The 13,601-nt window shown below is 54.0% G+C and overlaps 1 protein-coding gene across 3 annotated transcripts in view; it reads left to right on the top strand.

Moving 5' to 3' along the window:
* The window catches only part of LOC142418746 (protein CEPU-1), a 360,199-nt gene that overhangs the window by 322,436 nt on the left and 24,162 nt on the right, over window positions 1–13,601 (top strand). For all 3 annotated transcript variants that reach the window (XM_075521053.1, XM_075521050.1, XM_075521051.1), the window contains one exon: window positions 7,785–7,910. In XM_075521053.1, coding sequence (XP_075377168.1) covers window positions 7,785–7,910 — 126 coding nt within the window. The remainder of the gene's footprint in view (window positions 1–7,784; window positions 7,911–13,601) is intronic.

The following is a 13,601-nucleotide window of genomic DNA, read 5'->3' as shown; positions in this document are numbered from 1 at the left end:
GCGTGGAAAGTGTAATCGTAAACACTTACTTTGTGCTCGAGTCGGGGGAGAGGGAGCACGAGTGCCAGAGCGCGGAGATAAGAACAAATATGCAAAGGCGTAGTGTGTTTTTAATGGAAGGGAGATTTATTTCTCTCTGTGTCTTTTTAAGCCTCTAGATAGATCATAAAAAAACCCAACCCAACCCACACACAACCTGTCTGCCTGAAATAGCCGAAATGTAATTTAAAGAGCATCATTTTAACTAATACTTCACTTCAGAGACACCTGCCCTATATTCATTGGAGATGCGGGCTGCATTAGAGCATCTGATGTATCTTTGGAAAGGATGTTGGAGCTCCTTTGTGCCTGCCGGCTCCCTTTTGACAAGCGAAGTGGCGCAGGGCTGGTTCGGCGTGCTCGGCCCTCTGCGTGACGCTTGCTCCTCGTGGACGGAGAGCTGGGGGGGCACAGGGAGAGCCCCCCACTCTCCGGGAGCGGGGCTGGGAGCAGGACCTGCGCCGTCAGTGCGGGGCACGGCCCCTTGCCCTCTGGCTGATTTGGGGGAGAGGAGCTGAGGTTTCACGCCGAGTTGAGCAGGACAGTGCGTGCTGATGGACCAGATGAGGAATATCACGTAAACTTGCCGCTCGTTGGTACAGGAGACTCCAGGTTGGCTGGGAAGTGCTATTTGCAGGAACGTCCACTCGGGATGCACACCCTAAACTAGATCTGCGCATCTTGGCTTACGTGAGCCTTGGCTACACAAAGGACGTGGGTGGTAGGACTGTCCCTGTGCAGAAATCTCCCCACCTACAGTTCCTGTGGCCATAGGCTCTGGGTATCTTATCATCTCTTACGCTGTTGTCTTCGTAATAAGCATGCGAGGAAGAGAAATACTTGTCATTGCGTTGATAGAGAGTTGAGACCCAAAGAGACGGAGCGTTTTGCCTAGGACTGCTCTGGAGCAGGGAGCGGTGCAGGCATCAACCCATCCTTCTCTGCGGCTTATTGACCAGCAGCAAGGAGGCTCTTCTAACATTAAAAAACCCCAGGAAATTCCACGAATCATGATTTTCTCCTGGAACGTGACTCGGTGGAGGAGAGGATCCAGCGCTGTCCTGCATCCCTCAGGAGATGGCAGTGCAGGGGCTGGTCCCAGACAGCTTTGAGATCCCGGGCGGTTTGCTTCTGCTGGGGGACAGCTATCGAGAACGAGGGAGTGTGGGGACGAGCGGGAGGAAAGACAGGGAGAGGAGAGCTATTGTCAAATCCCTAGCTTGCCCTTTCTGATCTGAAGTTCACTTGTAATATTTTTCTCGACTCGGGTTGCTAATGCGTTTTGTTCTCCAGAGTGCGCGTGGCCCGACTTCCCGCACAGCCTTTAATTAGTTTCTGGATGATGACATCTCCGCTGAGAATCATCTCGTCGTGTCCCTCCGATCTCAGGGGGAGATAAAAGAATCTAATAAAGACATTCAGCATTTCTAGGTGATGGGTTTGACAAGCTTTGTATTAACAAGAAGTCGCGTTCAAACTTTCTTGGGCGCCCTCGGCACGCTGCGGCTCATCCCCACGCGGGGGCTTTTCCCAGGGGGGTCTGACGGAGCCTCCACCAGCGCCTGGTGGGACGGGAGGGGCAGAGCTGGGGACCCTGCGTCCCCAGGCAGGGTGACACGGAGCCACGGTCGCTTTGATGGTCACCGCGGAGGTAGCTGTGAGAGAGGCTGTCGTGCTTTGAGGAGAGGTGTCAATGATGCTGGAAAGATGATGCAGGTGTCTCAAGATCCTTCAATTTTCTGCTTTTTGTGAGGCGTTGCTTGACTTGCAGGGGGGAATCCCAGGTGGCTCAGGGTGCAAGAACTGGAAACTAGATCCTTGCTCCGTGCGGCGTGCGTGGAGCTGAAAATGAGGTCTGTCTAGACAGGGAGCTGAACCATCACACAGTCCTTGTTTGTCTGCATTTCTTCACGGTTAACGACGCAAACACTTTGTTCTTACATCTTTATGGGGTTCTTTGGGTTTTTGGGTGTTGTGGGTTTTTGTTTTTTTTTTTTTTCTTTTGAAAGAGGAGTATGAAGTAGTTTATAAAGGAGATCAGCATCATTAAACTCCTTTTAGAGAAGGCAACAAAGTCCACAGCAGTGCCACGACTTCCTTTGGGCATCGTAACGTGAAAGCAGAACTCAGGTCTCCCAAACCTGAATGATGGATTCTGCCTGCTCTATAAAGCTGCTTATTAATAGTCATGCTAAGCAAACTCTTGCTTGATTCCCCAAAGGTGTGGAGCTTGGTGTCAGGTGTTTCTTCCTTTTTGTGGTAGGAAAAAAGCTGTAGATCCCTCCAGAGCCTTGAAAGCAGGGACCAAGTCTAGCCAGGCAGCACCCCGGCTCCTTAGGGTAGCGGCAATCTGAAGCCAGGGCGGTGACGGGGACCCATCCGAAAGTCAGAAGAAAGTCCTTGTGCTGGAGACTCGACTCTCCTTTCGTGCCATGTTTATTCTGGCATATCCCTTGTTGACTGCGGTAGGAGTATCACTGATTTATGCTGCCGTAAGTGGAATCAGATTGGGCTCCCTTTTGGCACTTAGCTATAAAGTTTGTCTGCAGAAACCCTGCTGCTTATGTGGTGAATTATACCCGCGTTCACAAATACTTTACTAATGAATGATTGGAAACGTCTTGTTTCCCCCCTCCTCCTCTGACTTATTACGATGCCGTGCCGTATAACCTGCTGCAGAGACGGGCATAAAAAATTTTGCGTCCTCCAAGCTCGGGAGAGCTGTGCTGCAACAGGAGCCGTTATCTACTTGGGAAATCATTTAGACACATCTCAGTGCCGTATGACACATCTCATTACGCCTTGCTTTAAAACGAGCAATTGCCATTAGTTATTTATTAATTGCTTATTAAGGTCGTTACGTATGTCCTCTTCATTTCCAGGCTGCTTTCTTCACGTCTTCGGCTGCCGCCAGGTTTGCGCAGAGGGGGCTCGGTCCCTCGGCAAAGCCCAGCCGAACCTGGGGAAGGGGGAGATTGCGCAAACGCGGGGCAGGATCGGCTCCTGTAATTGTAAGGTTTTTGTCTACGAGCCTACGTGACTGAGCAACGTAGCTGGAAGCAGGCTGTAAGGCTGCGTTTGCCCTTCCGCGCACCCCGTGGACTTCAATACAGCGCCTGAGCTGTGTTGATACGGTGGCAGGATGAAGCCCTCTCTGCTTTTCTCTTAATTATGGTTGTGTTAGAGTGGCGCAAACTGATTTAAAAGCCCATTATAGTACACCTGTAATTGAAGGCGCAGGTCTCTCAATTTGCTCTCTGCCTTCCTTAAAAGGCAGAAAGGTTTTGAACACAAGAGGGAGAAGGCACGATGGAGGTGCCTGGCGCTGCGGCAGCCGGAGCGCCGTTCCTTCTCCTGCTGCCGGAGAAGTGGAAGCTGCTCTGGCTGCAACCTGGAGGAGTTGCATGGGGAGCCCGATATTGGGGTCCCTGCCTGGCTCCCAGTCCCAGCTGGCCTTGGTGGACCCCGCCATCGTTGGCATGGGAGCGTGGGCTCAGTCCGCCTCGTAGCGTGGCGGCGAGCAGGGCTGGGGCAGCCAGGGCTCTCGCTCGCCGAGTCCCAGAGGCAGGACCCATGGTAGCAGCACTCTGTAAAACACGGGTGAGTCTGTGGGTGACAGCGGTAAGAGGCTGTTATTAAAAGCGGGAGCAGCAGCAGCCTGATGTTCAGGAAGCTGCCAGTGCACATCACAGATCGCCCGCAGAACGCAAGTCTGAATCTCCCTCTTTTTCTTTCTTCGAGACGCTTTTATAGTTGTTCTTTGTTGTTTCCTTTGATCTGGAGCAGATGTTGCTCGTGCTGGAAGATGGAGGTTTGCATGTTTTATGAGGGGGAAGCAAGGCACTGCTAGGCTTACCGGGAGAGCCCGGCTGCTGCTGGGGGCTGCGAGTCCCGCGCTGGGGCAAGCACCCGCTCTGCCCAGCTCCTGCACGAGAAGGGATTTGCAGGTCTGGAAAGGTGACACGTGTATTTCTGCGCTACTCGCTTGGCTCCCAAAACTGGGTAGAAAGGAGGTGGTTAAGGGGAAAAAAGTGCAATTACTCCTGAAGGCACCCAACTTGGTGAGGCTCATCTGAGGTCTCCTTCCCCGTCTCCGGTGGAGAGGTTGCTCCAGATCCACGCTCCCCTAATACTCAGGGATCTCCTTGCCTCTCACCCGACGTGTGGCTGAAATCTGGGGTGCCCAGGGAGCCCAGCTGTGCCAAGGGGTGCGTCAGGAGACAGCGGCAGGGACGCGGTGTCGGGGAGGGGCAAGCACGGGCAGCAGTACGGCCATTGCATGCAGGGAAGGTGGATGGGGAAGTAACGATGATAGGAGATGGCAGGGCCAAGGGTTACGTGCATGGGAGGCGTGAGCTTTTGCACCTGTGTTGGCTCCGGGACGGGCGTTTGGAGGTGAAAGCGTAGCGGGGATATAGTCGGTGCCAGTGGCAGGAGGGCGTCTGTGCGCCAGGGAATATATCTGTGTAGGCAAGTGCATATGCTTGGATCCGTAAAGACATATATCACCTGACTGAACACCCTCGAACGTGTAACGCGCCATATGGTTTGGTTAAATATTTAAGCAAGCTGCTTTCTGTCTCGGGGACTCCGTGTGTGCGAGCGGGCACCAAGTCCAGGCAAACTGGGGGCATGCCCTGGGCACCTGCGGAGGGCTGCAGTGGCTGAGAGCAGCCCAGAGACCTTTCCCATCATCGTGGCAAGGATAGGGAAAAAAAGAAGTCGGATCGATAAAACACCAGCCCGTCTCTGGGGAAATCTGCGCTGTGTAACTGGAGCAGCTTGGCCAACACTGCCATGTTTAATCACTTCTGAGCAAGAGAGATGCTGAACACAAAAGGACTGCCCGCAAGGAGAGGGTTCCCGCCTGGGAAGCCTGCATTTATTTAGCTTTATTTATTTATTCATTCCCACAGGGGCACAGCTCCATCTGTGTCCCGCATTCAGCATAAGAAATTTCTCCTCTGCCCCATTGCTGCAGAAATGCCAACTGACGGTGAAAGCGTTTTAATGCAGAGGGAACGGGAGCACCGGTGACCGTTAAATAATATTAAATATATACTTGCATCACTTATTTATTAAGGTTTCCCTCCCTAGTGTGGTAAAAGCCTTACAACATACCTGTTCAGTCCCCAGAAAGGCATTTTAAATAGTTCGTGTGGTTAATTATTCAAACGTTTAATTAGCATACAATAACTGTCGTGTTAAATCCTACCGCTGCACATTTAATTTAAGGGTTAGCTAACGACTTCGCTGACGTTGTCGCTCTGGTTTACTTCCCAGCCGTTCCTGCCTCATCTCATCCCAGATGGGCCACGGTAAATTGCCTGTCCCCGAGCACGTCCCAGGCTCGCCGGGGCATGGTGGGCTTTTTCCCCAGCGCACGAGCGGCTCGAGCTGCTTTTGTGCTTGTCGGAGAGAGTTGCAAAGTCTCCCGTCGCCCGGCCAAGCAGCAACGCAATCATCTCTCCTCCTCTGCCTGATGGAGCAAAATTTAAATCTCCTGCTGTATTGCTGAGGAGGAGGATGTAACGCTCGTGTTTCGGGAAATCCAAGTTCAATTTGTTTTAATTATGTTTTAGAATCTGGTCAGTTGATTTGATTACAGATTTTTGTCTCTCGCCTGGGCGGGTGCAAATCCGTGTATGCGCTACCAGAGTCGCGGTGCAAAGTCTGACTTGATTTTTTTTTTTTTTTTTTTTTTTGAAGTCTCGGTGAGCTCTGCAAAACAAGCTGACTCGGGTTGATGTAGATTCAGTAGTTAAAAACATCAGAAAGGTTCCTGCGTGATTTAGCGAGCATCGCATTGAAGATGATAGATACTGCTCTAGTTGTGTCGGGACTTACAGCTGGAAGCTATTGCTTCTTCCCGGGCGATGGCAGGCGGTTCACTGCGCCTCCACTTGTCTCTTTCCACCTCTCCGAAATGGCAACGGTAATACCTCCTTGGTCTATTTTTGTTGTCCAGACCGTAAGCTCAGTCTTTTTAAAGCGCGCGTGGGTTTCCTGGCTCGCGGTCCCAGCCTCGCCAGGAGCGCGGCGGGGCAGTCGCAGTGCCGTTGTAATTAATTGCGTCTCCTCAATGGACTACCTGGCTATTGGCAGAGCATCTCCCAGCTCCGTGCGGGCCGGTGGTCCCAGGAGGCATGTGCTGTCTCCTTACACTGGGCTTAATGACACTGATGCATATTAATATTTCTTTCGGTGTCGTCTTCGTGCCGGCCGCTGCCCTGCCCCAGAGACCCCACTGTTCTGGGAGCGTCTGATCTGTAGTTGTCCTCCGGTGCGTGATTAGCAGATTAGCCGTCGTGCCCAGAGCAGCAAAAAAAATGAACTCCCAGAAGCCCTTCAAAACAGAGAATAATTCATTACCCACCTTGATTTCCACTTAAAATGTACTTTAACTACACTTCCAACTACAAACCCTAAATCACCCTCATGTTCACAAAAAATCCATCATTTTTTATTTTATTGCACGGCACTGGCATGACATAATCCCTTCCAGAGCGTCTTGGAGTGCTTTACGGATCAATAAATTACTTACCTGCACAGCAGAGGCAATGCGTGCAAGGCCATTGCAGTCATTCCAGCTCGGTGCAGCCCCGGGAAGGCGTGGGAGGTGGGGAGAGGCAGGGAAGGGGTGCGCGGGAGTGGGGTCCGAGCCAGGAACAGGGGTGTTGCAATGGTCTGGGCTGCAGCTTCAAGCGGGTCGATGAACGGGGCTCGCCCGGGGAGGGTGGAAGGAGCAGGATGCTTTGCGAGTGATTTGTGACTCTCCTGCAAAGCGCCGCAGTGGGGTGCCAATCCGCTGCTAGACTCTGGAGAATGGCCTGAAAAAAAATAAACCGAGGAAGGTGATGGTCTTTATTATGTTCTGCAGGTGCAGGCTGATAACGGCAGCCGATCGTTTTTCTCGTACAGCCCTGCCGTAGAGCTCGTAGAAACCCCAGCCCTCCCCGGCAGCCGCATCGCGTCTTCCGCTCACTCAGCAGCAGGGGCCGAGCGCTCCCTGCTTGCTCCTCATCCCTTCCCCTTCTCAAGCCCCCTTCTCGTCACCCCCCGTCCTGTATGCGTGTCCTCTCTGTGGGTCTGGGCCCCATGTATCCGACCCACTCCTGAGTGCTCGTGATCGCGGTGCCAATGCAGCGGGATGGCTTTCGTCCCGATTAAATTTCCCGTCCTTTGCACGGTGGTAGACCTTAGAGGCTCCTCCGTGGACTCGTCGTCTTCATGCCCACCTCCCCTTAGTGTTTTTCTGGTTGACAGAGAGCCTGCACGGCTGCAGAAAGAGCTGCAAGCCATGTGCATGCTTTGGGTGCTCTTGTTGCTCCAGGAGCGACTGCTGCCTTTGGGGGAGTTGAAAGGGGGTGGATGGTGTTTTCTCGGTAGGATGCAGCTCTGCTGGAAAGGGTTCGTCGTGGCTGGGAGGCCAGGATGAGTCCTGGAAGCGGGGTGGGGAAGAAGTACTGTCTCACACACCACGGAGGTGCTGAGGAGGAGCTGTCTCGAGCCTCCCTAAGATGACTGAGTTCCCTCTGGCTACAATTTCTTCCCATTTCAACCCTGTCTTCTCTGCCCCCCCTTTCCCCTGTGTGTTCCTGTCAAGTCAGATGAGACTGATGGGCTACTGCATAGCTTGTCGAGGTGGAGGGAGGAAAGCAATTCAGCTGACTTCACTCACATTTTGAGATTTGAGTCGGAGCAGACCCGGTTGCATTTTCATTTCCCTCTTTGTGTCATTGCAGTGTCTCCGAAAATCACCGAGATCTCTTCTGACATCTCCATCAACGAGGGCGGCAACGTCAGCCTCACCTGCATAGCCACGGGCAGGCCAGATCCAACAATCACCTGGAGACACATCTCGCCCAAAGGTAAGAGCCAAACATTACCAGACATATTCTGGGATTCGCGAGCGGCTGGGGAGGTGTGGTTGGCTGGTTGACGTGGCACTTCAGTTGCAAAGAGAAGGTGACGTGCGCCGAAAAGATGTGACTTAACGCAGGAGTTGATGACTCTGGTGGAGAAACATCCATCTTGGTGCTCTGGGAGAGGAGCTTATGGTTTTGCTCGTGTGGAGGACTGGCAGTAGGTACCAGGTTGGGATTGAATGTGCTTGTCCGGCCCTATTTTGAAAACTTTTTGGGGAATTCTCACACGTTGCTTCAAAGGAGGACTGTAAATAGTGCAAATGAGCAGGATAACACATGAAGCGTTAATTGGTGGCCTTGTTAATTGGTGAGCAAAACCTGAGCAGAACTGCGTGGGTGTGACTGCTGGGAAGCAAATTCCCATACGTGCCCGTTCGGGAGCATATTATTTCAAAACCATTTCCCAGCTGCTTTTTGGCATTTGCTTTGCATTTTGCTGCCCTGTTATTCCCAGGTGGCTGCAAGGTTCTCGCCGGTGAGCTGGGGGTGAGATCTGGGGGCTTTGGGGTGGGACAAGGCATCCGGCCAAGGGGCAGTGCCTGGCTCTGATCCTCTGATCCCATCTAAGTGCTTCAGTTCAACCTCAGTCATTTTTCCCCTGAGGTTTTACCAGCATGGGCTGCTGTCCCAGACAACTGCCTCAAGTTCTCCTCGGGGACCCCCCGGCCGGGCTGTCCGGCAGCTGAAGGAGACGACGCAGAGGCGGCAGTGATGGATGGTGCCGCGTCTGCTCTCTCTGTTCAGCTGCCTGACGATGGCTGCGGTGTCTCGGTGCAGCTCCATTGATTTTTTTCCTATTTGTCTGCGCTGTAGCAAACTGCTGGGCCAGGTCCAACGCTCTCCGTAGCCCAGGCAGAGAGCGAGCTGAGTCGGTGGCATCTCAGCCCCTTCCCTTGACAGGAGCCTCTGTAGAAATCGTTCCCCCCGCCCTGGTGCGCGTGTTGGCTTATCCACCTTAGGTGGTCGTGCCTCCGAGACGGTGGCCTTCGGTCGGGGCCTGTGCGTGGATAAATGATGAAATGCAGGGTGCAGACCCGCGTGCTCGTCTCCGGCCCCGAGCATCTATCCATGGCATCGAGGTAGCTGTCACTGTATCTGTCACCATCAGGCAGCATTTATGGTTGAGGCAGTCCATGTGCTCCCACCTCGAAGCCTTTTTTTCTTCCTCCTCTTCCCCTTGTCTGCCCTGACAACGTCTTTTTGTCTCGCTTGAGCTCCTCACCGCCTGTTTTTCACATGCATCTCGTTTTCCCTGCATCCCCTCCTGCTCCCCCAGGACCCTCCTCTCCCGCTCCCGTGCCCCTCGCTGCCTTCTCCCGCACGCCATCCATCCTCTCCTAACCAGGCTCCCGGCTTATGATGCCTCTGTCTTTCGCGAGGGCGATTTTCTGTGTTTGCTGCCATCCAGCAGGTTTCTTTCCCCGGGGAATCTTTACCTGCGCTTGAACCAGATGTTTCCATTTTACTTAGGACTTAGCTGCTATGGAAACTGAGGATGCACCAGGAGAGGAAGAGTGAGCTAATCAGAAATTACCTGTGGCGCTGTGTAATTTGCAGCAGCAGCTCTTACCTGATTTTGGCCATGATTAGGCATTCTGCTTTCAAAACTCAAAGGGAACAAATGATCACAGAGATTTACTTGAGTCTGGCCTCCTGCTGACGGAGGGTGCTGAGCCCAGAGGTGGCCCAAGACAACTTCTGCCCGTCTCCGTAGGCAGCTCCTCTGTTTCTCTCTCTCTGGGCCTGCCAAGCCACCAAGGGGGACCTCTGCTTCTCCGTTTTGCATTCAGCGCACATAGGAGAGACGAGGATTGCAAGCGTGGCGACTGCAATAAGAGCCAGGGCGGGTGCACAGAGGTGCTACAGCAGATGCCGAGACGGTAACCCTTTCCTTAGTAGGGTGTACTCTAATTTGGAGAGCCGGGAGCGAGTGGGGACCCAAAGCTAGCTGCCAGCCCCTCTCTTGGTTGTAGGTCTGCCTCGCCGCTCGTCCCCAGGGAAGTCTCGAGCGAGCCGCCTCCTGTTGCTTCTCGCCGTCTTTCTCCCTCTCGCTTGGAGTGGTGGAGAAAAGGGACCGGGGAGAATTGGTTCAGGGACGGCTGGTGCATAATTTAAGGGTTTACAGAGCGGATGGGTAAGCGGCTCTCACCGATGCCGCTGGGGAGAGGCTTTGATAGCGCTGTCTGTGCCAGGCACGGGCAGACCGGTAGCTGAAGGAGCCGGTCCCCATGCTTACGCCGGCGAGTGCTCCTCTGTGCAAAGCACTTCATGGGCTGTATTATTTTCTTGGCAGCTGTAAGCCTACTGTGCGGCTCTTGGTGGGAAATGGAGCAAATAAGAGTGTTTGCTCACCGGGGGAGCGTGCGGTCGGGTCCTCCAGAGGTTTTTACACCAAGAGCAGCCCGGTTCTGCAGTGACTGACCTCACTCGAGACCCTTTTCCAGCCGCTCCCAGCTCCCTTGGCCGCTCGGCTGTTTTCTCTCCCATGCATTGCTCTGGTCCAGTGCAATCTGCGTTTAGCAGCTTGGTCTGGTAAGCTCTGCTGAATTTTCGTGTCTGCAGTTGTTGCCACATTGTGGGAGCCATTAAGCCTGTTTTTGAGGCTCTGTTTGGTTTGGGGGCTGGAAGAGTTCCTCGCAGGCGGGAGGAGGAGAGCATTTTTGCTGTATAACTCAAGAGCTGAGTGACCCTGAGCAAGAGTTTTCTGCTTGTGAAGCACACGAGCACGGGCTCTGTCGGTGCCTCCATCCCCGCTCAGAGCCTTGCGCGGTAGCTGGCCCTGCCTGTGCCCATCCTCATCCTCCTGCCGCGGGCAAAAGCAGGATGCTGGCTCTGGAGAAGGGTTTTGTGAACCTGTGGCCAGTCCAGCCAAGACGTGTTACAGCCTATCTTCTGTCCTTCTGCCTCACCTCTCTCTGTCCTTTTTTATTTCTTCTCCCAGTAATGCTGTACTAACCCACGGCAACTCCTGTTAATGCAGCTGAACAAGTTGAGGTGGGGAAAAAAAAAAAAAAAGGGGAGCTGGTGTAGTCCTCCCTCGGCGGAGGAGGCTTAACCGCACCGGGGCTCTGCCCTGGGCTGGGAACGCCAGGCACCGGGGCTTGAAAACGCAGCTCACCAAAACCAGACCTGGAAGCCAGGCTCTGGCATGCGATGGGGCGGCTCCATCCCCCCTTGGCACCCCTGCGGTGCCAAGACCATTAGGACGGCAGTCGAGAGAGGTGTCCTCAGCAGGGAGGAGGCCAAAGAGGGAGAGAAGGATGAAGATAACCATGGTCAGGATATAACATCCAGCACGAAGGCAGCAGCATCTTTCCCGAGGAGACGTAGGGGACTTGGGCGCTGGGGTCTGAAAGGCAGCGTTGTGTGTGCCCATGCACGTTCGTGTTTGCACCCATAGGTGCCAAGCATCTCTGTTTCGAAGGCTGTCGATGTATTATGGTCCCCAGCCTCGCGGTGCCGATGCCATCTGTAAACTGCGGAGAGGTCTTCTAGTTAATAGTCTGGTTTTGGTCACTCGGGTGTTTCCATAGTTACTGGGCTCTTTATTTATTTTTTGGGGGGTAACTCTGATGTTGTCATGGCGATTGCCACGTTGTCAGGCTGGTTGTCATCCCTCGGCGGACGAAGGCTGGAATTTCTTGGCTGGGAAAAAGTGCGGCGTCCCGAGCTGCCGAGCACAGGGTGACGCCGAAGCGCGCGGAGCTGCTCGCTCGCAGAGCGAGCAGTGCTGCGTTGAGCTAACCGGGGGGGTATTTATCCGTGCTGCAGACACGAGACTCGTCATGCCGCCCACTAAGCTTGGGAAAAGTGCTGAGAAATTGCAGTGAGGGCTCTCCCAGGAGGGACGAGAGCTCGGCAGCCTCTGTCCGGGAGAAGCAGGCATGGCTTAGCGGTGATGATAGCGAGGGCTCTGTGGTTAGACGGCAAGCGCGGTTATCCTGCTGTGACGGGGCCAGGGACACGAGGAAATGGTGTAAAAACTAGGTGTGTGCAGGCGGATACCTTCGCTGGCACATCTGCCTGGCCGGCACCGGTCTGCCACGCGCGGCCGTCCTGAGCCAGAGGCCGCATCCAAGTCGTCATCCTTAACGACCCTTGATGGACTTTCCTGCCATGGTTTTGTCTAATTGCTTTTTGATTATTGCTGTAGCATGATGAATTCTGGTGTAAGGCTTAAGACAGCAGCTGCCAGGGTAGGAAAACATTACGGTTTGGCTTGATGGTGTATTTACTTGTAGGAGGTCTGATCGAGAGGTCTTTATAGCGGGAATCCCTCATTAATCTCAGGATTAGGCTCGGCACTGAAAGCTAGATCCTCTGCGGAGCCAGAGTCCTGAGCTGAGTCCGAGCTGTGATTTGTGGGGTAGGTGCCGCCTGGGTGCTTCGCAAGGCAGAGGCACGAGACGGGGCGACGCTCGCGGGGTCCCGACGTTGCCGTGGCCCGGATATCCTCGGCAATCAGTCCGTTCAACCTCCGTGGCCCTCCGCGTCCTCCCTGGAAGAGGTACGATAGCAGTCCCTTGTCTCGCAGGACCGATGGGAGGATGAATACATTCAAGATGTGAGGCTCTCAGACGCAGTAGTAATCACAGCTCGGATATGCACTTAAGATAGATGAGACACGGTGGCCTAACGTGGCAGAGGTCTCATGAGATCATCTGTCTATACATCAGCAGCAAACCAGCGAAGGGACTCTGGGAGAAGTCCGGTATATTTGGATATATTGATTCTCTCTGGCTCTTGGTGGGGCTTAAAACAAGAGGACAAGCGACTGCAAAAAAAATCCAGCTTGAAGAGTTGCTTGTCCCTGGGCAGGGGACACATCCTCCCTTCTCAGAGGTTTGTCCATTAAGCACATCTCTTGCTGTCCTTCATCTTTCCAGGATCCTTTCTGGACAGGAGGCAGGGCGTATTTGTAGGTTGGATATCTGGAGCCTGGCCGGGAGGCTCCGAGAGAAGGGGGATCCACTTGGGTGGGAAAATCTCCGCCTGCTTCTGTGCTGCCTTGTCCCTCGCAGCGATCGGCTCAGCGTCCCGCAGCGTTGCTCCCTTTAACCCTGCCTCAAGTCACCTAATTAACTTCAGACAAGGAGTCGTGCTCTCTGGTGGTCCTTTTAACAGGGAAGTCTCTCTCGGAGTGAGCAGATGGTTTGCGTAAGGCTGCTTCTGTGTTCATCCTGGGCCTCGTGTTTCTGCACTGTCTCTTGTCTCCTGTTGAGGGTTCAGGTGGTTTTGGAGGAGGCCAAGCACCCCTCTCACCTCTCCTAGTGTTTAGGTAGCAGGGAGAGTTTGTGAGAGGCTGAACACGTACCAAAGAGCCAACCAAAGCTTGTAGTGCCTTGCAGAAACGAGGGGTTTGAGCCCCTCTTGAGGAAGAAGGACTGGGGGAGATGTTGCGTGAGCCAGCGCAAGTGGTGTCTCAAAGAAGGGACGCGAGTCCTCCTCCTGTGGCCGTATGATGGAGCACAGAGCCAGCCCCGAGCTGCAGCGTTGGGTTGGATTGGCCACTGTGCCGTACGTGACGTCCCACCTCACCTCGTTGCGTGCGTCCCTCCGGTCTCGTGGTGGCCAAGTGTCTCACGGAGGCTCGTCGGACTCATTCGGTGGCCGAGCACCTCGTCCTCCTTCCCA

Source organism: Mycteria americana, chromosome 19 (assembly GCF_035582795.1).
Source record: "Mycteria americana isolate JAX WOST 10 ecotype Jacksonville Zoo and Gardens chromosome 19, USCA_MyAme_1.0, whole genome shotgun sequence".
Classification (NCBI taxonomy): domain Eukaryota; kingdom Metazoa; phylum Chordata; class Aves; order Ciconiiformes; family Ciconiidae; genus Mycteria; species Mycteria americana.
This window is presented reverse-complemented; position numbering and strand designations above follow the sequence as displayed.